The following is a 23,438-nucleotide window of genomic DNA, read 5'->3' as shown; positions in this document are numbered from 1 at the left end:
CACTGAGGCCAAGAAAGGGGGACAGTGATACTCACTGAGTGATGACTAGAACTATGCTGATAAGCAGAGGCTCATCCAAGTTCAGCAGAATCCTAGGTCACACAGTGTATTTAAAGAGAAGACCTTTGCTCTCAGGGAACAGCCGTCAATGAACCTTGGGGTACAGTATGAATCACTTGAGCATGTCTTTCACAATTTGGGTGTGCAACTCTACTTATAAGTGCTAATTACACGGCTAATTAATACATACGCATTATGCCTCAATCAGCCTAAGCCTAATTAAAAAACAAAACCCCAGGGTAAAAGACATTATTAAGACTTTCTTGTAACTGCAACCACTACTAGTTATTCACATATTACCTAAATACTGTGAATCTGACAGCAATCCCTCGCTATTTAAAAAAAGACAGACTTTTGAAATGTGGTAAATTGAGTTCTTTATAAGCAAACACAAAAAACACACAAACTCAGCACTAGGATGACTGAATAAAAGGGACAATATTTCATGGCCCAGGCAAAAGTGGCATGGAACAAAGATAAAATATTCTCAAATACAGCAAGTACCAGAAGTCACCTGGGGAGGTCCGTGAGACAGTGACTCCAGATGGTGACTCCCCTTCCTCAATATCCTGTCACACACCCTTTTTTCTTCTCAGGCAATTCATTCTAACTGACAATTTTATCTATTCCTAGGGCCTCCTTTCCTCTCTATATGCTATCCGACTCCAAAATTTCTCTCTTTCTAGCTCTTGCTTAAATAGATTTCTCTCTGAAGATTCAGACACAACTGAATTCTGGATATCTTCAGGTGGCCCACCCACAAGTACCTCACACTTCCATGTTCACCATCAGGTTCACCATCCAATTTCCCCATCTTTCTGATTAATGCTGCCCTTCCTCCATCAAAGTGAATGTCTCGACCAGACATTACCTGTCCATGACCTCCACAATCCATCAGCCACCAGCACTGTCATTGATCCTGCCTCCTGTCCATCTCCTTGTGATCTGCTCACTGCTCTCCTCCCCGATACCACCTCCCTGGTTTAGGCCATTATCACACGGAGCATAGCATTAGCTTTCTGAGCGCTCTCCACCCCCATCCGCTTCACCAAACTATGGTCACGTTATTAAAATAGAGCTCTACCCTTCACTGCTTCAGTTCCCTTAGCACCACTGTGACTCTCCCACCTCATTTCACTGCTCCCCACCTGACACTTCAAGCTCCAGCAGAACGAATTTTTCTCAGTACCTCAAACATACCATTCTTCTCTTCTCTAGGAATTTTTGCCTCGTACTGTACCAAACATTCTTCTCCTCTATCTTCAACTAACTCTTACTTCTTAAGACTCATCTTTGACATCTCCTCTTCCAGAGAAGCCTCCCTGTCACCATGAGACTAGGTCGGGGTGCTTCTCTAGACCATGGCACTTACCACACCGAACTGGGTGCCTATTTTCCCAGTGGGCAGTATGCAGAGCAGGAAGTGGGAGGCCGAAGTACGGAGACCAACGTGCAGGCTGCTGCACCAGGAGAGTCGACCAGGACCCAGACCACAGTTAAGGCGTGGCTTACAGAAGCATAAGGCCTGGGAGAGATTCAGGCAGCACAGAGGGCGTCTCTGTGTTACGCAGCATTTATGCTCAACGTCTGATGGCACGCACCATGTAATGGGTGCTTAATATATATTTGTTCAAAAAAATGAGCAGATCAATGAAGACAGAAGATAAAGACATAAGGAAGCAAATGGAAAAACATCTGAATCGTGCTCAGTATAGACTCACTGAGTGCTGGGGGAATGAAGACACAGAGCAAGCGAAGCTGGACAAGTTTCATTAGGAGAGACGTGTGGTTTGCAAAGATAAACGCCAGTGGCTGGCAGAGCAGTATGCAAAAAGCAAGTGAATGAAGAGCATGAGTGTGGAGGTTGGGTGTGAATACCAATTCTGATACTCGTCAACCGCCAATGGGGGAACCCTTGGCAACTCATCCAACAGTTCTGTGCCTCATCTATAAGATGAGAGTGACAATGGATGACAATGATAATACCTAATAGTACTTGGATGAGGATCAAATGAATTCACTGAGTTAATGTTTGTAAAGTCCTTAGAAGAACAGTGCCTTGTACAGAATAATAATGATATAAGCATGTTAAATTAAACAAATCCTTAGTAGTATCTCAACCTATTTAGATGCAGTAAAAATGGCCACCTATGAAGTGAATAATTAATGAACGACTGCATACCTCCACTTACTGGAAGGTGATGTATCAGCCATATTTACTGTAAAATGTGAAGAATTTTCTCAACTAGAGCTTTAGGTAACAGAATTGTTTTTACAGACATACACACAATTCATAGTACACTGGGGAAACTGGAACTTCTGAAGTACACCAAAAAAATACAACACCCTATTCCCATCTCCAGTCACATACAAATCCTGGAAAAAAATTAGCAAAATAATTTTTAATACACAACCAAGCTCAAAAGCAAGAAGAAAAAATTCCCAGGGGCCAAGAGCAAGGAAAAAATTTAAAGTCAGAGCATTAAACAAGAGGCTAAAGCTAAAGGAAAGAAACTTGAATTACATGTTCACAGAGATAAAGAAAAAAATCTAAAAAACAATGCAAAAACAGGAAATTATTTTAAAAATTTATGAAATAAAAACACGGAGACATTGAAATTATGATCTCAATGGCAGAACTAGACCTGGCTAAGGAGAGGTTCAGTGAACAGAAAGAGAATGCTGAAGAAATCACCCAGAACACAGCACACAGAGACAGACAGAAAGCATGGCAGAAGACAGTGAGCTTTACTGCCAGAGAGGGAAAATGAAGAGAATGGGGGAGAGGCAATATTTGAGGAAATAATGAGTGAGTGCTTCCCAAAAGTGAAGAAGAACCTGGGTCCTCAACTTCAAAAACTGAAAGAGCACACCTAAATTCCAAGCAGAAATGGGATAAAGAAAAACAAAAGCATAACTAGCCACATCACAGATCAAAAGATCTCTGGTTACAATATACTGGGGAAGCTGCTATCAGAGCATTCACCGAATTCTCTGACATGGCTCTTCCTATCTTCCTGCTACATTATAGGCTCCTCGAGGGCAGGCTTCTTTCCAGTACATAATATACTGTTAATATCTGCTTGATGCATAAATGAAAGTACAAATGTGTGCAGTGAATTTATATTCATGGGAAAGCATTTTTAAGAGGACACAAAATAATATGGAAGAAACATCATACAAATTCAAGTGTCCATGGGCAAGGCATTCCTCTTGGGACCTGCTTCTTCTTTTGTGTAAAATAAAGGAGTCATATCTCAATGATGTCAGATATAAAAGCCACCAACAAATATTACAGGACTATAATATTATTTGAGTGGTTTTCTTATTTTCAACAGGCTTACTGACAGGAAATCTGAAAAATTACCTGCCTCCTAGTTGTTTCATACAGGTGGGACAGCTATAAGAGAATAGTGACAACCAACAAACCATAATCATTGAGTCCTGAGGTAGGACCTAAACAAATATACTTATGCACCACCTTCGGTTAATTTACATGCAACACACCAAAGCCAACTGCAAATGTTTCACTTCACAACCAAACTAGACTCTTAGTTTTACCTACATGACATGGACTCATCTAACAAACTCTCACTAGATCAGCATTACAAAAGAGCTCAGCTACAGTCATTCTGTGCATTCTTCCATCTCCATACCTAAATAAGTAAACAGCAAACCATTACCAGTCCAAGACTTATGTGAGAATTGGCTGGGAAAAGTAAGCTGTTAATATATAAAATAGCTAAAATCAATACTGTTGGCTTTTGACTAAGAATATTTAAAATGGCAGGACCTCGAAGTTGTATGTAATTTTATCTGCATTCAAGTTTCAAAATCTATATATGCAAAAGAAAATGTAACAGTTCAAACTGATCAATTTGTACTTAATGTTTGATAACAGCCTGCTTTTTATTTCTAGAAAAACATCTAAGTTTATTTCTTCATTCTTAAAGAAAACAAGCCTTACAAGGCAGAAAACAACCATTTAGAAAAGAATTAGTCAGAATTTGTTTCTTAAACAGTGAACGTGCTACAACTTTCTGTGAGTTCTTGAGCAAACTAGGAGTTACAGTGATAGATTTGATTACCAGGCAGGAAAAACATGCTAGGAAGGAGACTTTTAAAAACCACTCCAGGGACGAAGGAAAGGTAAACAGATGACAAAAGAAATTCTCGTTTCTAGGTATGAGAATATTAATCTCTTGGGCTTTTGCAGGTAAAGTAGGTAGATGATTCAAGAGGTCATACAAATGATCTCACAGAGGGTGACAACCAGAGACAGCAATTTGGGACAGGTATATTTTAAAGATGTATATTCATCTCTTCATTTCAACACACTTATATGAAGAAACCAGGAATGGTCCAAAAGAGACAATCAGAATGTTGAGAGATTCAATTTTGTAATACATGAAACAATGGATTTTTATGTTGCATAATAAGACTGATGGTCCCTGGAAGAAAAAAGTAAGACTGCCAATAAAAGAAAGCTACAGAGAGTTTGTTCTTATACTGGATCTCAAAATTCTGGTCACCCAAAAAAGAAAAGAACTGCCTTTGGAAGTAGTGGGTCAGTGCCATGAGAGATGCCCTAATGGTGGCCCAAGAACAAGCCAGCCACAATGATACAAAACAGGTTCAAGCACTAAACTGGGAGTTGGGCTAGATTCTAGGATGTTAAAACACAGATTTTATGATTTAAAAAGGCAATGATTTATCAAATAGAAAAAAGAGGGGCGCCTGGGTGGCTCAGTTGTTAAGCGTCTGCCTTAGGCTCAGGTCATGACCCTAGGGTCCTGGGATGGAGCCCCACATCGGGCTCCCTGCTCCGCGGGAAGCGGGCTTCTCCCTCTCCCACTCCCCCTGCTTGTGTTCCCTCTCTCGCGGTCTCTCTCTCCTTGTCAAATAAATAAATAAAATCTTTAAAAAAAAAGAAAGAGAGAATAATTAAGAAGTAAAAGTATAGCGATTATGCCTCAAAATACTGTTATCACTTGAGAGGCCATCTTTTCAGAAGATGTCAGGTAAAGATGAGTACAGTATTAGCTGCCAGCATTCATATATTTTTATACAAATATAAATGTGGTTAGATAATCATCATCCTATAAGTGCGTATAAACTTATGTTTAAAAGCGAATGGAATAGCTATGTGCTTAACTCACTGAAACTACAGAACATATAAACTGTCTTTCCAGTAACATATTATCTCATTAAGACTCAAGTGTTTATAAATGTATGTGGCGAAGCATAAAAAAACACAATCATCATCCTGATGCTTCATGGCAAAATCAGAAGCAAGATGGTGAAGCCAATGGGGTCAGCAAAAGAACTGTTTATAAATATATAAAAGAAAATAGTACGTTCTTTTCCCATGGAACTTACTTACTGTTTCAACATAAGCTATTCACTGAATTACCTTTTTGTTTATCCTTTTCAAGAAATACCATAATGTGCGCCAGTTCATTCAGTATCCACATCAATTTCATTTTAAAGGAGTATAAAGCAGAAAATTTATATTTTCTGAACAATCTTGTAATACGGGTTCCAGGCATAATTAGGTTGTGTTTACTCAATGCAGTCACACTCAAAGTTTTGATTTGGAGATGATACATGGGGGAGAAAAAAAGAGGGCAGAGCATCCACTTTGCCCATCCAGATCATGGCAAAAGTGGGTGGTTCTAGAGCCAGCAGCTTCTTCCTACTTCAGCAAAGTCTGTAGCAATGTGGCAGCTTTTCCAACTATGGTAAAGATAATGATTTTTTTTCACCAGCAGTGGCAATAGCAACTTTGTCAGCTCATCTCAGGAGAACAGTCCAAGAGATATTTTTCTTATTATATTAATCTCTTTAAAAATGTTTTAAAATACTATAATTCTGGGATTTATAATTCTGGGATTTAATGAAAGATGTATGACAATAATACCATAAAAGCCAGGAGGAGAGAAATGAAAGTATACTATTGTTAGGTTTATACAGTATACCTGAAGTAATATAATATCACTTGAAGGTAGACTGTGATAAGTTAAAAATGTGTACTATTATAAACCCTGAAAAATTTTTAAATTAAAAAGCCATTAAAATAAAGAGTTATAGCTTATAAGCCAACAAAGAATTTAAAAAGGCCAAAAGAGATGAGAAGGGGAACAAAGGCAGATGAGACAAACAGAAAACAAACAGGAAGACTTAACCCAACTGTTTCAATAATGTCTTTAGATATAAATAGTCCAAACATCTAAATAAAGAGCAGAAATTGTCAGACTAGATAAAAAAGACCCAACCACATACTGCTTATATAAAGAGCACCTTAAATATAAAGACACAAATGAGTTAAAAGTAGAAAGAAAAGTTGATGCTATGTTAACACTTACCAAAAGAAAGTTGCAGTGCCTATATTATTAACAAAGCAGATTTCAGAGAAAAAAATATTATCACCATGATAAAGATAATCATTTCATAATAATAAGGGGTTATTTTGTCAAGAAGACCAAACAATCCTAAATGTTTATGCACCTAATAATAGAGCATCAAATACATGTAGCAAAACTGGGAAAAATAAAACAAATCCAGAATTATAGTCAGCAATTTCACTACCACTCTTTCAACTGAAAGAACAACTAGATTCAAGGATATGGTAGACTTGGAAAACACTATCAATCAACTTGACCTGACTGACACTCATAGAACACACCATCCAACAATAGAGAAATACACATTATTCTAAAGTGTACAACGCACATTTACGAAAAGAGACCATGTTCTGTGCCATTAAACAAGCCTCGATAAATTTTAAAGGATTTAACTTATTCAAAATATGTTTACAGACCAAAATGGAATCAAATTAGAAATAAATAAGAGCAAGATCTCTGGAAAGTCCCGAAATTTTGAAAATTAAATAACATACTTAAAAACACCCATGGATAAAAGAAGAAATCAAAGGGAAATTGGAAAGTATTTTGAACTGAACAAAATGAAACTCAAAAGTAAAATATGCCAGATGCCACAAAAGCAGAAATGGGGAAATTTATAATCTCTAAATATCCACATTAGAAAATAAGAAAGGTCTCAAAAAAAAATAAGAAAGGTCTCAAATAAATAACCTTGGCTTCTACCTTAAGAAGCTAGAAAAAGAAGAGCCAATTAAACTCAAAGGAAACAGAGGAAAGGAAATGAAGAATATCAAAACAAAAACAAAAACAGAAAAAACAGAAAACAAGTAACACAGAAAATCTATTAAACTGAAAGAATTCTTTGAAATCAATTAAATTGATAAACCTGTGACCAAATGATCAAGAAAAAAGGATAATCAGTGACATAAGCTGTATGTTTGTGTCTCTTCCAAAATTCATATTTATATGTTGAAATCCTAATGCCCATGTGATTATATTAAGAGGTAGGGACTTTGCATGTGATTAGGTGAAGAGCAAGGAGCTCTCATGAATGGAATAATGTCCTTAAAGAGGCCTCAGAGAGGGGCGCCTGGGTGGCTCAACCGGTTAAGGGTCTGCCTTTGGCCCAGGCCATGATCCCAGGGTCCTGAGATCAAGTCCCACATCAGGCTCTCTGTTCAGCAGGGAGTCTGCTTCTCCCTCCTCCCTCTGCCCTGCTTGTGCTCTGTCTCTCTCTCTCTCAAATAAATAAATAAAATATTAAAAAAAATTAAAAAGAGTCCTCAGAGATATCCCTCACCTCTTCTGCCACATGAGGCTATAATGAGATGTCTGCAACCCAGAAGAAGGCCCTCACCCTGGAGCATGCTGGCACCTTGACCTGGGACTACAGAACTATGAGAAATGAATTTCTATTGTTTACAAACCATCAAGTCTGAGGTATTTTGTTATAACACCCCAGAATGGACTAAGACAATAAGGGAACATTATAAACAATTTTATGTCAATAAATTCAACAATGAAACTGACCAATTCCATAAAAGACACAAATTATCAAAGTACATTAGAAAAGAAACAGATAACCTAAAGAACCTTATATTAAAAATATTGAGACTTTAGTTTAAAACTTGCTCACAAAAAATCTCCATGGGCCCCTGGGTGGCTCAGTCAGTTGAATGTCTGACTCTTGGTTTCAGCTCAGGTCATGATCTCAGGGTCGTGAGATTGAGCCCCATACTGGGTTCGGCACTCAGGGAGCAATCTGCTTGAGGTTCTCTCCCTCTCCCTCCGCCCCTCCCTGCCCCTTACACACATGCGCTCTCTCCAAAATAAATAAATAAATCTTTAAAAAAAAAAATTTCCAGACCCAGATGGCTTCACTGGTTAATTCTACCAAACCTTAAGTTAGAAATAGTAATACCAATTCTATTTAAACTCTTCTAAAGTATTCAAGAGGAGGAAACAATTCCCTCATCATTGTCCTTATGACAAAATCAAAAACATTACAATCAAAGAAAACTACAGACCGACATCCCTTTTGAACACAGATATAAAAATTCTAGACAAGAATTTTAGCAATTACAATCAAATTAGATATATATAAAAAAGTTAATACAGTATAATCAAGTGTAGTTTATACTAGAAACGTAGGGTTGGTTTAACATTCAAAAAAAAAAAAAAACAAAAAACACACCAACCAGTGTACTTTGCCATATTAACAAACTGTGATGGTTATTTTTATGTGTCAGCTTGACTGGGCTAAGGGATGCCCAGATAGCTGGTAAAACATTATTTCTGGGTGCATCTGTAAGAGCAGTTCCAGAAGATATTAGCATTTGCATGCCCCCCAAAGCAGGTGGGCATTATCCAAATCCACTGAGGGCCTAAATAAAACAAAAAGGCAGAGGAAGGGTGGATGTATTCTGTTGCTTGAGCTAGCACATCCATCCTTGGATATCAGCACACCTGGTTCTCAGGCCTTCAGACTCCAGACTTTGGAATCAAACTGACTCAGTAACATTTGCTTCCCTGGTTCTGAGACCTTTGGATTTGGACTAAATGACACCATCAAACTTCCTGGTTCTCCAGTTTACAGATAGCAGGTAGTAGGATTTCTCAGCCTCCATAATCATGTAAGCCAATTCCTATAATAAACCTCTTATCTATATCTATATATCTATAGATAAAGATATCTTACTGGTTCTGTCTCTCTGAACATCCTTGACGAATATACAAAATAAAAAAATAAAAAACATATGATCATCTCAGACAGAACTGCAAGAACTTTTTGGTACGTATGACTCCATCCAAACCCGTGCACTAAGAGACTTGAACAAACACTAGCATAGTTTCTAACTTCTCATGGCTGTGTCCCTAGAATGATGATTACAACCCTCTTAAGTTCCTGCCTGGAAAAACTCAAGGTTGCCAAAAGCATTTACTGTTTATTCCAGCCAACACCTAAAGATAGAGCCCCTATATCCCAATCTCTGTAGGAGAGTACAAGCCTAACTTGAGTAAGCACCAGGTAGCAAACCCAGATGGTTTAATCACACTGATCAACTCCTTTCCAACTTTTTGTAAATTTCAACATCCCCAACTCTGCTCAAGCCCCCACTCATTTCCCATTTGTTCCTCCTCTCTCCTCCCTTATTCTCCTTTTAAAATATCCTAGACATCTCCACACAAAAAGAAGCTGAATTCAGTTCACACTGGACTCTCCTCCCCACTGCAATAGTTATTACTGAATAAAACCTGCCCTTACTGCTTTAACTAGAATACAGCTTTATCTTCGGTAAGACACAGAAAAAAAGCATTTGACAAAACCCATGATCCATTCCTGACCAAAACTCCTAGCAAACTAGAAATGGAAGGGAACTTCAACTTGATACAGGGTATCTACAAAAAACATACAGCTAACATCATACTTAATGTTGAAAGAATAAATGATTTCACCCTAAGATCAGGAACAACACAAAGACTAGAGACATTCACTAGGACAAAAAAGGAGAGAGGCATCCATATAAAAAGAGGCAGCGTAAAACACTATTCATAGATGACACAATTGCCTATGTAGAAAATTTAATAGACTCAAAGCTACTAGAACTCATAAGTGAGTTTGCCAAAACTGCAAACAAGATACAAGATATAAGATCAATACACAAACATCAATTTTATTTCTACGTACTAGCAATGAGCAATAGAAAATAAAAATTTTTAAAAATAGTATCATTTACAATGGCAACAAAAATACAAAGTAAATAGGGATAAATCTGACAAAAGGTGTTTAAGACTGATCTAAACACTGAAATCTACAAAACATTGCTGAGAGATATTAGAAAAGACTTAAAGAGGAGACATACCTTATTCATGGGTCAAGACTCAGTACTGTTAAATGTCAGTTCTCCCTCAAATTGAACTACAAATTCAATAATCCCAATAAAAATCCCAGCAGACTTTTGTGTAGAAACTGACAATCTGATTCTTAAATTCATATGGAAGTGCAAAAAAACTAAGATAGGCAAAACACGTTTGAAAAAGAACACTATCTGATTTTCAAGACTTATTATTAAACTGGAGTGTTTATGACAGTGTGGTATTACACTTGATCTTAGCCAAAAGGCCGAGGGGCTATTCATGTAAAGATAGTAAATAGATCACTTAAACAGAAAAGAGTAAAGAAATAAGCACATACATATTTGGGCAACTGATGTAAGGTAATGCGATGGAGAAAAGACAGTCCAATCTACTCAACAAATGTTACTAGAACAACTGGATATACAAAAAAAAAAAAATAAATTGTATTGGATATATACTTCATACAATATACAAAAATTAATTCAAAATAGATCACAGACATATGTGTAAAACCAAAATTATAAAAGTTCCAAGATACTATTTGCGCCTTTGGGTTAAAGTGAAGCTTTCTTAATAGAAGACCAAAAATACAATAAATACAAGGACAAAAAGGATAAACCTGACTTCACCAAAATTTAAAAAGTTAAAACCAAACTTTAGTCTTCAAAAGACACTGGCAGAAACATTAAAAGACAATCCAGACATTGGGAGAAAACATTTGTAAAGCATATATCTGATAAAGGACTTGTACCTAGAATACATACAGAATGCTCAAAATTTGACAGTAAGAAAAAAGGCCACCAATTTTTTAAGTGGACAAAAGATTTAAAGAGGCTTTTCAACAAAAAAGACAAGGATGGTAAATAAGCACATGAAAAGATGCTCAATATCATTACTCGTGAGGGAAATGCAAATTAAAACCACAATGAGATGCTAGTATACACCTATTTAGATGCTAAAATTAAAAAGACAGACCATATCAAGTGTTGGCAGAGATGTAGAAGAATTGGAACTCCCCTCCTTCTGGTAGGAATGTCAAATGGTACAATCATTTTGGAAAACAGTTTGGCGGTGTCTTAAAAAGTTAAACATACATCTACCATATGTTTCTACTACTAGGTATTTACCCAAGGGAAAGGAAATATATGTCCATACAAGGGCTTATATGAATGTTAGGAGCAGCCTTATTCATAATAACCAAAAACTGGAAACAATCCAAATGTCCATCAACAGGAGAATGAATAAAGGAATTGTGATAAATTCATACAATGAATACTACTCAGCAAGAAAAGGATACAACTTGATACACACACACACACACACACACACACACTGGAATATTCTTTCAACCATCAAAAAAAATGAAATCTTGCCATTTGCAATGACATGGATGGAACTAAGAGGATATATACTAAGTGAAATAAGTCAGTCAGAGAAAGACAAGTATCATATGATCTCACTCAGATGTGGAATTTAAGAAACAAAACAGATGAACATAGGGGAAGGGAAGGAAAAATAGGATGAAACAGAGAAGGAGACAAACCATAAGAGACTCTAACTATAGGAAACAAACTGAGGGTTGCTAGAGGGGAGGTGGGTGAGGGGATGGGGTAACTGGGTGATGGGCATTAAGGAGGGCATGTGATGTAATGAGCACTGGATGCTATATGCAACTGATGAATCACTAAATTACCTCTGAAACTAATAACACACTATATATTAATTAAATTTAATTTTTAAATTTTTAAATAAAAAAGGACATAACTATTGATACACACAACTTGGATGAATCTCAAAAGAATTAATCTTTGAAAAAAAGCTAGATTTAAAAAAGTACATAACAGGGGCGCCTGGGTGGCTCAGTTGGTTAAGCGACTGCCTTCAGCTCAGGTCATGATCCTGGAGTCCCTGGATCGAGTCCTACATTGGGCTCCCTGCTCTACAGGGAGTTTGCTTCTCCCTTTAACCCTCCCTCTTCTCATGTGCTCTCTCTCCCTCGTTCTCTCTCAAATAAATAAATAAAATCTTTAAAAAAAAAAAGTACATAACATATAATTCCATCTATATAAAACCCTAGAAAATGCAAACTAATCTACAGTGAAAGAAAGCAGATCAATGATTGTTTGAGGAAGGGGCATGAGGAAACTTTTGTGAGTGATGGATATGTTCACAATCTTGCTTGAGAAGAAACTATACACTTTAAATATGTATTGTTTATTATATGTCAATTATACTTTAATAAAGCTGTTTAAAAATGAAATAAGGGGCGCCTGGGTGGCTCAGTCGTTAAGTGTCTGCCTTCGGCTCAGGTCATGATCCCAGGGTCCTGGGATCGAGCCCCGCATCGGGCTCCCTGCTCAGCGGGAAGCCTGCTTCTCCCTCTCCCACTCCCCCTGCTTGTGTTCCCTCTCTCACTGTGTCTCTCTCTGTCAAATAAATAAAATCTAAAAAAAAAGAAAGAAAACATAACAAAAAATAATCTTGAAAAATGTAACAGGACCTATCGAACCACAAGACAGTTTAAGTCTGAATAAGAAATTAATCAATAACTCTCTAAACTATAAGAAAAAAATATTCTCCCAAATGCAAACAACCTCCATATCAGATTTCTAAATGCAGACCAGAGTCTGGAAGGCAATGGATTGATACTTACAAAACACTAAGAAAAAAAAAAAATCCTCAAGAAACATCTACCCAGTTCATAAGCAACAGCAACAGAAATCCTTTTATTATAAAACATTCTTCGTAATTCCACAGTGGTCCCCATACCATTAAAACTAAATTCATTCATTCATTCATCAACTGTATTGACTTATACTCTGTAAAAGTCATTAACTCTTCTTAGAACTGTAGACTTATGGGCTCCTGCAGTGGATGCTACAGAATCACGCATCTGATAAACATAGGTAAAACTGTCGACGTTAAGGGTTAGATTATTTGATTCTGGGTAAACTGCAAGGCCCCACTCTTCTCACAAGATTCAGAAGGAATAAAATTGTTACTGATGGAATGAACTGTCTCATGCTATCCCAGAGACTGAGATAAAGCTCAACCTTTGCAGTTCTGAAAAAGGTGGGTGGATGAGCAGGAAGGAAGGAGTGCCTCTATCTGCCCGGCTTCTCTTTCCCTCCTGCCTCCTCTCCCAAACATAGGAGATCAGAAATCATACCAAAGAATCCTGTTTTGAACTCACTGTGCCAGGGAAACTGGATAAAGGCAAACAGACTCCAATGGACAAAAATGTGCCTTCCAAATCAATTCTGATGCCACATTTCAGAACCGAGACAGCCACAGAAGTCATTTTCAGCACCGCGCCATCTGCTGCCAAACGGTTACAGGGCCCTGCAAGCTCCTGTCCTGGCTGTAACTCCCCCACCTGCAGCCTCACCTTGGCACCCTGATTCCCAGAACTGTCACACTGCCATCAGGCATCCAAACTATTCCCCACGCTAAAGTGGGACAGAATGGTGCCTTTTCCCAATACCGATTAAAATCCCAATTCCATGAATACAGTCATTAATGCTACTTATTTAAACCTTAAAATCCCTATCGAATAGATCAATTCAGTAAGTATTTACTGAATATCCACTACAACAAACCTGCAATAGGGTTTTATATACAAAAGAATCTCTCTTCCTGGCCTAAAATGTTGGACTTCTTCCTTTATTCCAAACAAGTGATAGCTTCCATATCAAGAAATTCCTGCCATCTGGTGTCCAAATTTGACACTGCACCGAGCAACCTCTATTTGGTATAGGCAAGCACCCTAGACTAAAAAATGTTCTATGTAGCAGTATTTAAAAATCCATTTGGACTAGGGGCGCCTGGGTGGCTCAGTCGGTTAAGCGTCTGCCTTCGGCTCAGGTCATGATCCCGGGGTCCTGGGATCAAGCCCCACATCGGGCTCCCTGTTTGGCAGGAAGCCTGCTTCTCCCTCTCCCTCTGCTGTTCCCCCTGCTTGCGTGCTCTCTCCCTCTCTCTCTGTCAAATAAATAAATAAAATCTTTAACAAAAAAAAGCCATTTGGACTAAAGGGTTATAAGAAAAGACCATTAATTTAAATGAATCTTAAATGAAGACTATTAACTTAAATGAAAACTGAAAGAATATGGAAAAGATGGGGCATTCTCCCATCTCCAGCAAATTGAGGAAAAACTGAAATACTGAAAATGATATAGCCAAAACACATCTACACCAGCACCAGCCCTGGTCAGCCTTTCAACCAATGCTGACCACACTCCTCCTAAGAGCTCAGCAAAACAGAAAGGGTGCAGACTGATGACACAAACAACTGAAAAAAGGAAAAGACAAACTAAGAATATAGAGACCTCTTTTAAGTTATACGGTACCGTTGCATTTTCCATAGTCCATGTACTTCAAGAGCTATGATGTGATAGATTCGGGGTTTTTTTTTTCATTATTTATGTAATAAGGCAAAGAGTGGTGTCCCATCAACTATGATGACTCAACTTCAAACAAGACATTACTTTTTGATTTAACAGGGATTCTTCAGAGTCTTCGGCAAAGATTTACTACAAAATAAGAAGGCTGTGAGAACTAATGAGCACATGTCTACACAGCACATGGTAAAGGCAAGGAGAAAATAGGAGTCATCCTTGATTCCTCCCTATCTCACCCCCATCCAATTATCAAGCTCGGTGGATTAATAAACTAATTATCTCTCTATCCCCACTACCTTATCCTAGACAAAGTCACCATCACCTTTTCCTTAGGCCAGGAATTGGCAAACTACAGCCTACAGGCCAAATCTGGCCTGTCACCTGTTTTTGCAAGTAAAGTTTTATTGGCAAGACCATTCATTTATATATTGTCTTTGGCTATTTTCATGCTACAATGGCAGAATTGAGGAGATGTGACTGGCCCACCAAGTCTAAAACATATATTATCTGTCTCTTTACAGATAAAGTTTGCCAAACTTGGCCTAAATAGGCTATTAAATAATCCTCTAACTAGTCTCTCTAACACTCATTCAATTCACTCTCCAAACAGCACTCTGAGTGAAAAGTTTTAACAACACAAACTTGATCATTCATTCTTCTGCAAAGATAAACCCAAATTCCTTATGGTAACTCCTGTAACTTTTCCAACCTCCCATCTTGCCACTACCCTTTATGTTCCAGTTATTCTATTTTAATCTCTCCAAACTCACCCTGCTTTAGCCTTTGGGCTTTCAGCATATAATATTTCTCCCAAATGGGATACTCTACCTTTCTTTAGCTAACTCCAGGGACCCTTCAGGGTCTCTATGTAAATGTCATTTTCTCCAGGAAGCCATTCCTGACCCCTTGGGCTGGAATTCAGTGGTCCTGCATTCCTTCGTCACTGACCTTGTTATCAGACTCTAACGCATTTTAATTGTCAGGCCAGATCAAGAGCCATATGAGGGCAGAGATAGGCTCTGTACTGTTAACTATGATACATATGATATCATACATAACATATCATACATATGATAGTATGTATGAGGTATTTATAAAATCTTGGTTCAAATTAATTTCTCCTTTGCATCATATTCTGAGAATTCAAAGAATTTTTCTCAGAGATTTATCAAAAACAATCATACCATTTTAGGAACTGAAGATAAGTCATGTATTACCATAGCAGAATAAGTTGATACCAAAATCTGAAAACCTAGAAATCTACAGAGAAAACTTCTAAGCCCAACTATTTACACCATATGCATTTTAGTATATTACTGGAGAAAACCTTGATCATCAGAGCTTACCATTCTAGACCATATATAATGAAAACAACAAAAATAATGAAACTAAAAAAAAGTATTCTCCTAATACCTGCTCTTCCCTCTCCTTTTCTTTGGTCTTACTTCTGTAGACTCTAGCAGAGGTGGCATCCTGGGTTGGAATGGCAGAGATCTGATGCAGTGGCATGCTCATCCCAGCCTCCTGTCTGGTTGTCTTCTTTACTGAAGAGAGTCTCCAGTGGTAGAGTCATTTTGGGCCATGGACCTCAAGCTGAGAGGGAGAAGACAAGACATAACTGAGCTAAAACACTTCAAATTTCCAACAGTGACATTAGCATTTTATATTTATATTCGAAGCAGTTACAATGTCTGACATAAATACTCGGTATTCAAAAAAAAACAGAAGGTAAACATTTTATGGGGGCAATTTTGACATTTTTCTCATGTAATAAGATGGGAACACCTGAAAGAGTCTGTGCATCAGGTACATGTATAATCAGATATTAATTTTCCATTGGCCATTAGGTTTTAAACAGCAGTGCCATCCTTTATTTTAAGAATATTTCTGAAGTTAAATTTTTTTCTTGAAAAAGCACTCATTCTGATATAAGTAGTGATCTTTCTTTAAAACCACTGCCCTTGAATTCACATAATGGATTAGGGTAGGATTAAAGGTTAAAAAGTCTAAAATAAATCTAAAATATCTATGATCTCTGCTTAACCTTCTGAAAGTCTAGACTCTCTAGACCAGGGTGCCTGGGTGGCTCAGCTGGTTAAGCGACTGCCTTCGGCTCAGGTCATGATCCTGGAGTCCTGGGATCGAGTCCCGCATTGGGCTCCCGGCTTAGCGGGGAGCCTGCTTCTCCCTCTGACCCTATCCCCTCTCATGCTGTTTCTCGCTCTCTCTCAAATAAATAAATAAATAAAATCTTAAAAAAAAAATTAGACTCTCTAGACCAGTTGTTGGCAAACTTTTCCTATAAAGGGCCAGAGAATAAATATTTTAAGGCATTGTGGGCCATATTTTTTTTTTCCAAATTACTCAAATCTGCTGTTGTAGTGTGAAAGCAGCCACAGTAAGTGTGTAAATGAATGAGAATGGTTATGTTCCAATAAAACTTTACTTACAAAAACAGGTGGCAGGCTAGATTTGGCCCAAAGCCCGTAGTGCTAACCCTGTTCTAAGGAACTTTCCGGGGAAGATGAGGGTCATCATGGATATTCCTGGGATCCTAAGAAGGCTGCCCTTAGGTAAAATAATAGTTTCTAAATAAGTGACTCTAGGCCCACCTGCCTTTTTTCTGGTTTTCTCCTACATTCCTCCAAAGTCCCTGGTAACTGGATTGTATGTTTTCTATCCCCGCACTCTGTCCCCACTGAAATTTATCAAACTCTGTATACAAAACCAATTATATACCCAAATTATCCATAACATTTAATGTAGCAATGTTTCATGCTATTTGAATTTTAACAAAGGATGGAAGCATTAAACCAAAGATTGAATCTCTAATTTGGGGTTTTTCACTTACTAACCATGTGTTGGAGGGTGGGACAATAGCCAGGGAGTGTAAACAACAGGGCCTAACAACTCTGAGGTCTTGTTTGATGAGTAGCAATTTATTCTGCCCAACCCTAAGGTCACATCTTAAGGGCAGCCAACTATTCCACCTCTCCCCAAACTCTGCTCTGGACTAAAAGTAGGTGTTTGTGTGGCTGGCCCCTCCTCTGGCAGTATTACTAACAAAACCAATGAGCAACAGAACTCACAGAATTAATTTCTTTCATCAGATTCTCTGATCAACAAACAACACGAAGGAATAAGAAACTGGAAGGGATCAACACTATGAGAAAATGAACGAAAAGAATATTCTTTTTAAAAGTTTAGTGTTCTAGCTTTTCGGTGGAGGAGTAGGGTACCCTATTTCAACTGGCCCCGGAATTGAGCTGGGTATCTACCAGACCACTCTGAGCATCCATGAAACCAGCCTGAGATGTAAGAAGATCTGGATCTCTACAAACAGAATATCGCAGGCGGTTGGTTTTGAGGTACAAAGCGGGGAGCCGTGATTCTGCAGGCAGATATCAGAGGATAAACGGCAGCGGGAGGGTGGCTGGCCATGGGGATCCTACACGGCCGGTGAGTGACAGCCTAGTGTGCTGCAGATGGGGCACAGGCTCGCAGACCGGTAGCGGCGGGAAAAGGACTTTAGGGCAGCCCCCGGGGATGGAAACCCGGAGCGGTGGGGTCGTGCTTGCAAACTGCAGCCCCCGGACGGAAACCCGGAGTGGCGGGGTTGCGCCTGCGAACTGGGAGCGGCTGGCGGTTTTAGAAGCACAAAGGACAGAGACGTGCCCCGACCTGGAGGCAAGACTGGGAGCGCTATGGAGGGGCGCACAACCCAGGCCGCTTTTATAGTTTATAGCAATTTTGCAGTTTATAGCAGCACAGACAGAAACCGAGAGGGTGTGGCCTGCAGAGCTCACAGACTGTGAGCAGACTGTGATTTCTCTGCTCTGAGGCAGAGGGTTGGAAACAGTCTCTTCTGCTCTGACTCGCGGAAGAGATGCGGAAAGCCACCAGGGAAAGGCGCCAGAGAACAAAAGCCCCCAAAACTGATTCCTGCTGAGCCCATCCCCCGCCACAGGGGGGCAGGGCAACTCCGCCCAAACAGGGTTGCCTGAGTAACATCGTGGCAGGCCCCTCCCACAGAAGACAGGCTGGGAAAACCAGAGGCCAGCAACCCTAAGGTCCCAAGAAAACAGGTGCATCTTGCTTGGGTTCTGGTCAATAATTTGGACTCTATACATTCCATCAAACACCCATCAACAGAATGACTAGGAGGAGGAGCCCCCAAAATAGAAAAGACTCAGAGATTATGACTTATGCTGCAGATTTACAAATGGATGCAGATACAACCAAGATGTCGGAGATGGAATTCAGGCTACCAATTGTGAAGACAATGGCTAGAATGGAGAAATCAATTAATGGCAACACAGAGTCTCTAAGGGCAGAAATGAAAGCTGAATTGGCAGAACTTAAAAATGCTATCAATGCGATCCAATCCAATCTAGATAATCTAACAGCTAGGGTAACTGAGGCAGAAGAGTGAATAAGCGACCTGGAAGACAATATAATAGATAAAAAGGGAAAAGAGGAGGCCAGGGAAAAACAACTCAGAAGGCATGAACATAGAATCAGAGAAATAAGTGACACCATGAAGCGTTCCAATGTCAGAATAATTGGAATCCCGGTGGAGGGAGAGAGAGGACTAGAAGATGTATTTGAGCAAATCGTAGCTGAGAACTTCCCTAATCTGGGGAATGAAACAAACATTCGAGTCCTAGAGGCAGAAAGGACCCCTCCCAAGATCAAGGAAAACAGGCCAATACCCCGGCATGTAATAGTAAAACTTGCAAATCTTAGAACCAAGGAAACCATCTTAAGGGCAGTTAGGGGGAAGAGATTCCTTACGTACAGAGGGAGGAATATCAGAATAACGTCAGACCTATCCACAGAGACCTGGCAAGCCAGAAAGGCCTGGCAAGACATATTCAGGGTACTAAATGAGAAGAACATGCAGCCAAGAATACTTTATCCAGCAAGACTGTCATTTAGAATGGATGGAGATAGGCAGAGCTTCCACAACCGGCAGAAACTGAAAGAATATGTGACCACTAAGCCGGCCCTGCAAGAAATATTGAGGGGGTTTCTATAAAAGGAGAAAGACCCCAAGAATGATATACAACAGAAATTTACAGGGACAATCTATAAAAACAACGTCTTCATAGGCAACATGATGACAATTAATTCATATCTTTCAATAATCACTCTCAACGTGAATGGCCTAAACGCTCCCATAAAACGGCACAGTGTTGCAGACTGGATAAAAAGACAGGACCCATCCATATGCTGCCTACAAGAGACTCATTTTGAATATAAAGATACATCCAGACTGAAAGTGAAGGGATGGAGATCCATCTTCCACGCCAGTGGACCTCAAAAGAAAGCTGGGGTAGCAATTCTTGTATCAGACAAATTAGATTTTAAACTAAAGTCTGTAATTAGAGACACAGAAGGACACTATATCATTCTTAAAGGGTCTATCCAACAAGAATATCTAACAATTGTAAATATCTATGCCCCCAACATGGGAGCAGCCATCTACATAAGGCAACTGTTAACCAAAATAAAGAGTCATATTGATAACAATACGTTAATTGTAGGAGACCTCAAGACTCCACTTTCAGCAATGGACAGATCATCTAAGCAGAAAATCAACAAGGAAACAAGAGCTTTGAATGATACACTGGACCAGATGGACCTCATAGATATTTACAGAACATTCCACCTTAAAACAACAGAATACTCATTCTTCTCGAGTGCACATGGAACTTTCTCCAGAAGAGACCACATACTGGGTCACAAATCAGGTCTCAACTGATACCAAAAGACTGAGATTACTCCCTGCATATTCTCAGACCACAATGCTCTAAAACTGGAACTCAATCACAAGAAAAAATTTGGCAGAAATTCAAACACGTGGAAGCTAAAGACCACTCTGCTCAAGAATGTTTGGGTCAACCAGGAAATCAAAGAAGAACTTAAACAATTCATGCAAACCAATGAGAATGAAAACACATCGGTCCAAAACCTATGGGATACTGCAAAGGCGGTCCTAAGGGGGAAATACATAGCCATCCAAGCCTCACTCAAAAAAACAGAAAAATCCCAAATTCACCAACTAACTCTATACCTTAAAGAACTAGAGAAAAAGCAACAAACGACGCCTAAGCCACGCATTAGAAGAGAAATAATTAAAATTAGAGCAGAAATCAATGAATTAGAAACCAGAAACACAGTAGATCCGATCAACAAAACTGGAATTTGGTTCTTTGAAAGAATTAATAAGATCGATAAACCACTGGCCAGACTTATCCAAAAGAAAAAAGAAAGGACCCTAATTAATAAAATTATGAATGAAGGGGGAGAGATCACAACTAACACCAAGGGAATAGAAACAATTATTAGAAATTATTATCAACAACTATATGCCAATAAACTGAGCAATCTGGATGAAATGGAGGCCTTCCTGGAAACCTATAAGCTGCCAAGACTGAAACAGGAAGAAATTGACAACCTGAATAGGCCAATAACCAGTAACGAGATTGAAGCAGTGATCAAAAACCTCCCAAAAAACAAGAGTCCAGGGCCTGATGGATTCCCTGGGGAATTCTACCAAACATTCAAAGAAGAAATAATACCTATTCTACTGAAGCTGTTTCAAAAAATAGAAACCGAAGGAAAACTTCCAAACTCATTCTATGAGGCCAGCATTACCTTAATCCCCAAACCAGGCAAAGACCTCATCAAAAAGGAGAATTTCAGACCGATATCCCTGATGAATATGGATTCCAAAATCCTCAACAAAATCCTAGCTAACAGGATCCAACAATACATTAAAAGGATCATCCATCACGACCAAGTGGGATTTATCCCCGGGATGCAAGGGTGGTTCAACATTCGCAAATCAATCAATGTGATAGGACACATTAATAAGAGGAGGGAGAAGAACCATACGGTCCTCTCAATTGATGCAGAAAAAGCATTTGACAAAATACAACATCCTTTCCTGATTAAAACTCTTCAGAGTATTGGGATAGAGGGAACATTCCTCAAGTTCATAAAATCCATCTATGAAAAACCCACAGCGAATATCAACCTCAATGGGGAAAAGCTGAGAGCCTTTCCCTTAAGATCAGAAACATGTCAAGGATGCCCACTCTCGCCACTATTGTTCAACATAGTTTTAGAAGTCCTAGCAACACCAATCAGACAACAAAAAGAAATAAAAGCTATTCAAATTGGCAAAGAAGAAGTCAAACCCTCTCTTTTTGCAGATGACATGATACTTTATGTGGAAAACTCAAAAGACTCCACCCCCAAATTACTAGAACTCATCCAGCAATTCAGTAATGTGGCAGGATACAAAATCAATGCACAGAAATCAGTTGCTTTCTTATACACTAACAACACAACTATAGAAAGAGAAATTAGAGAAACGATTCCATTTACAATAGCACCAAAAACCATAAGATACCTCGGAATAAACCTAACCAAAGAGGTAAAGGATCTATACTCTAGGAACTACAGAACACTCATGAAAGAAATTGAAGAAGACACAAAAAGATGGAAAAATATTCCATGCTCATGGATCAGAAGAATAAACATTGTTAAAATGTCTATGCTACCCAGAGCAATCTATACCTTCAATGCCATCCCGATCAAAATTCCAATGACATTTTTCAAAGTGCTGGAACAAACAACCCTAAAATTTATATGGAATCAGAAAAGACCCCGAATCACCAAGGAAATGTTGAAAAAGAAAAACAAAGCTGGGGGCATCATGTTGCCCAATTTCAAGCTATATTACAAAGCTGTGATCACCAAGACAGCATGGTCCTGGCATAAAAACAGACACATAGACCAATGGAACAGAACAGAGAACCCAGATATGGACCCTCAACTCTATGGTCAAATTATCTTTGACAAAGCAGGAAAAAACATGCAATGGAAAAAAGACAGTCTCTTCAATAAATGGTGCTGGGAAAGCTGGACAGCCACATGCAGAAGAATGAAACTCGACCATTCTCTAACACCATTCACAAAGATAAACTCAAAGTGGATGAAAGACCTCAATGTGAGACAGGAATCCATCAAAATCGTAGAGGAGAACATAGGCAGTAACCTCTTTGACATCGGCCACAGCAACTTCTTTCAAGATACATCTCCAAAAGCTAGTGAAACAAAAGCAAAAATGAACTTCTCGGACTTCATCAAGATAAAAAGCTTCTGCGCAGCAAAGGAAACAGTCAACAAAGCAAAGAGGCAACCCACAGAATGGGAGAAGATATTTGCAAATGACACTACAGATAAAGGGCTGGTATCCAAGATCTATAAAGAACTTCTCAAACTCAACACCCAAAAAACAAATAATCAAGTCAAAAAGTGGGCAGAAGATATGAAAAGACACTTCTCTGAAGAAGACATACAAATGGCTAACAGATACATGAAAAAATGTTCATCATCATTAGCCGTCAGGGAAATCCAAATCAAAACCACACTGAGATACCACCTTACACCAGTTAGAATGGCAAAAATGGACAGGGAAAGAAACAACAAATGTTGGAGAGGTTGTGGAGAAAGGGGAACCCTCTTACACTGTTGGTGGGAATGCAAGTTGGTACAACCACTTTGGAAAACAGTGTGGAGGTGCCTCAAAAATTTAAAAATAGAGCTACCCTATGACCCAGCAATTGTACTACTGGGTATTTACCCCAAAGACACAGATATAGTGAAAAGAAGGGCCATATGCACCCCAATGTTCATAGCAGCAATGTCCGCAACAGCCAAACTG

At 38.9% G+C, this 23,438-nt stretch overlaps 1 protein-coding gene and 1 pseudogene across 10 annotated transcripts in view; both read right to left on the bottom strand.

Moving 5' to 3' along the window:
- The window catches only part of MARCHF8 (membrane associated ring-CH-type finger 8), a 131,167-nt gene that overhangs the window by 49,952 nt on the left and 57,777 nt on the right, over positions 1 to 23,438 (bottom strand). For 9 of the 10 annotated variants that reach the window (XM_064594966.1, XM_064594965.1, XM_064594969.1 and 6 more), the window contains one exon: positions 16,115 to 16,294. The exons of the other annotated variant lie outside the window; for it this stretch is intronic. In XM_064594966.1, the coding sequence (XP_064451036.1) occupies positions 16,115 to 16,216 (102 nt within the window). In that variant the 5' untranslated portion in view covers positions 16,217 to 16,294. The remainder of the gene's footprint in view (positions 1 to 16,114; positions 16,295 to 23,438) is intronic. 10 annotated transcript variants of the gene reach the window in all.
- Positions 10,420 to 10,578, bottom strand: LOC123847302 (U2 spliceosomal RNA; annotated as a pseudogene).

The sequence above is a fragment of the Mirounga angustirostris genome, unplaced genomic scaffold, assembly GCF_029215605.1.
Source record: "Mirounga angustirostris isolate CCGP_5_RB_7025 unplaced genomic scaffold, mMirAng1.0.hap1 SCAF_6, whole genome shotgun sequence".
Taxonomy (NCBI): domain Eukaryota; kingdom Metazoa; phylum Chordata; class Mammalia; order Carnivora; family Phocidae; genus Mirounga; species Mirounga angustirostris.
The sequence above is the reverse complement of the archived record's forward strand: the minus strand, read 5'-3'. Positions and strand labels throughout refer to the sequence as shown.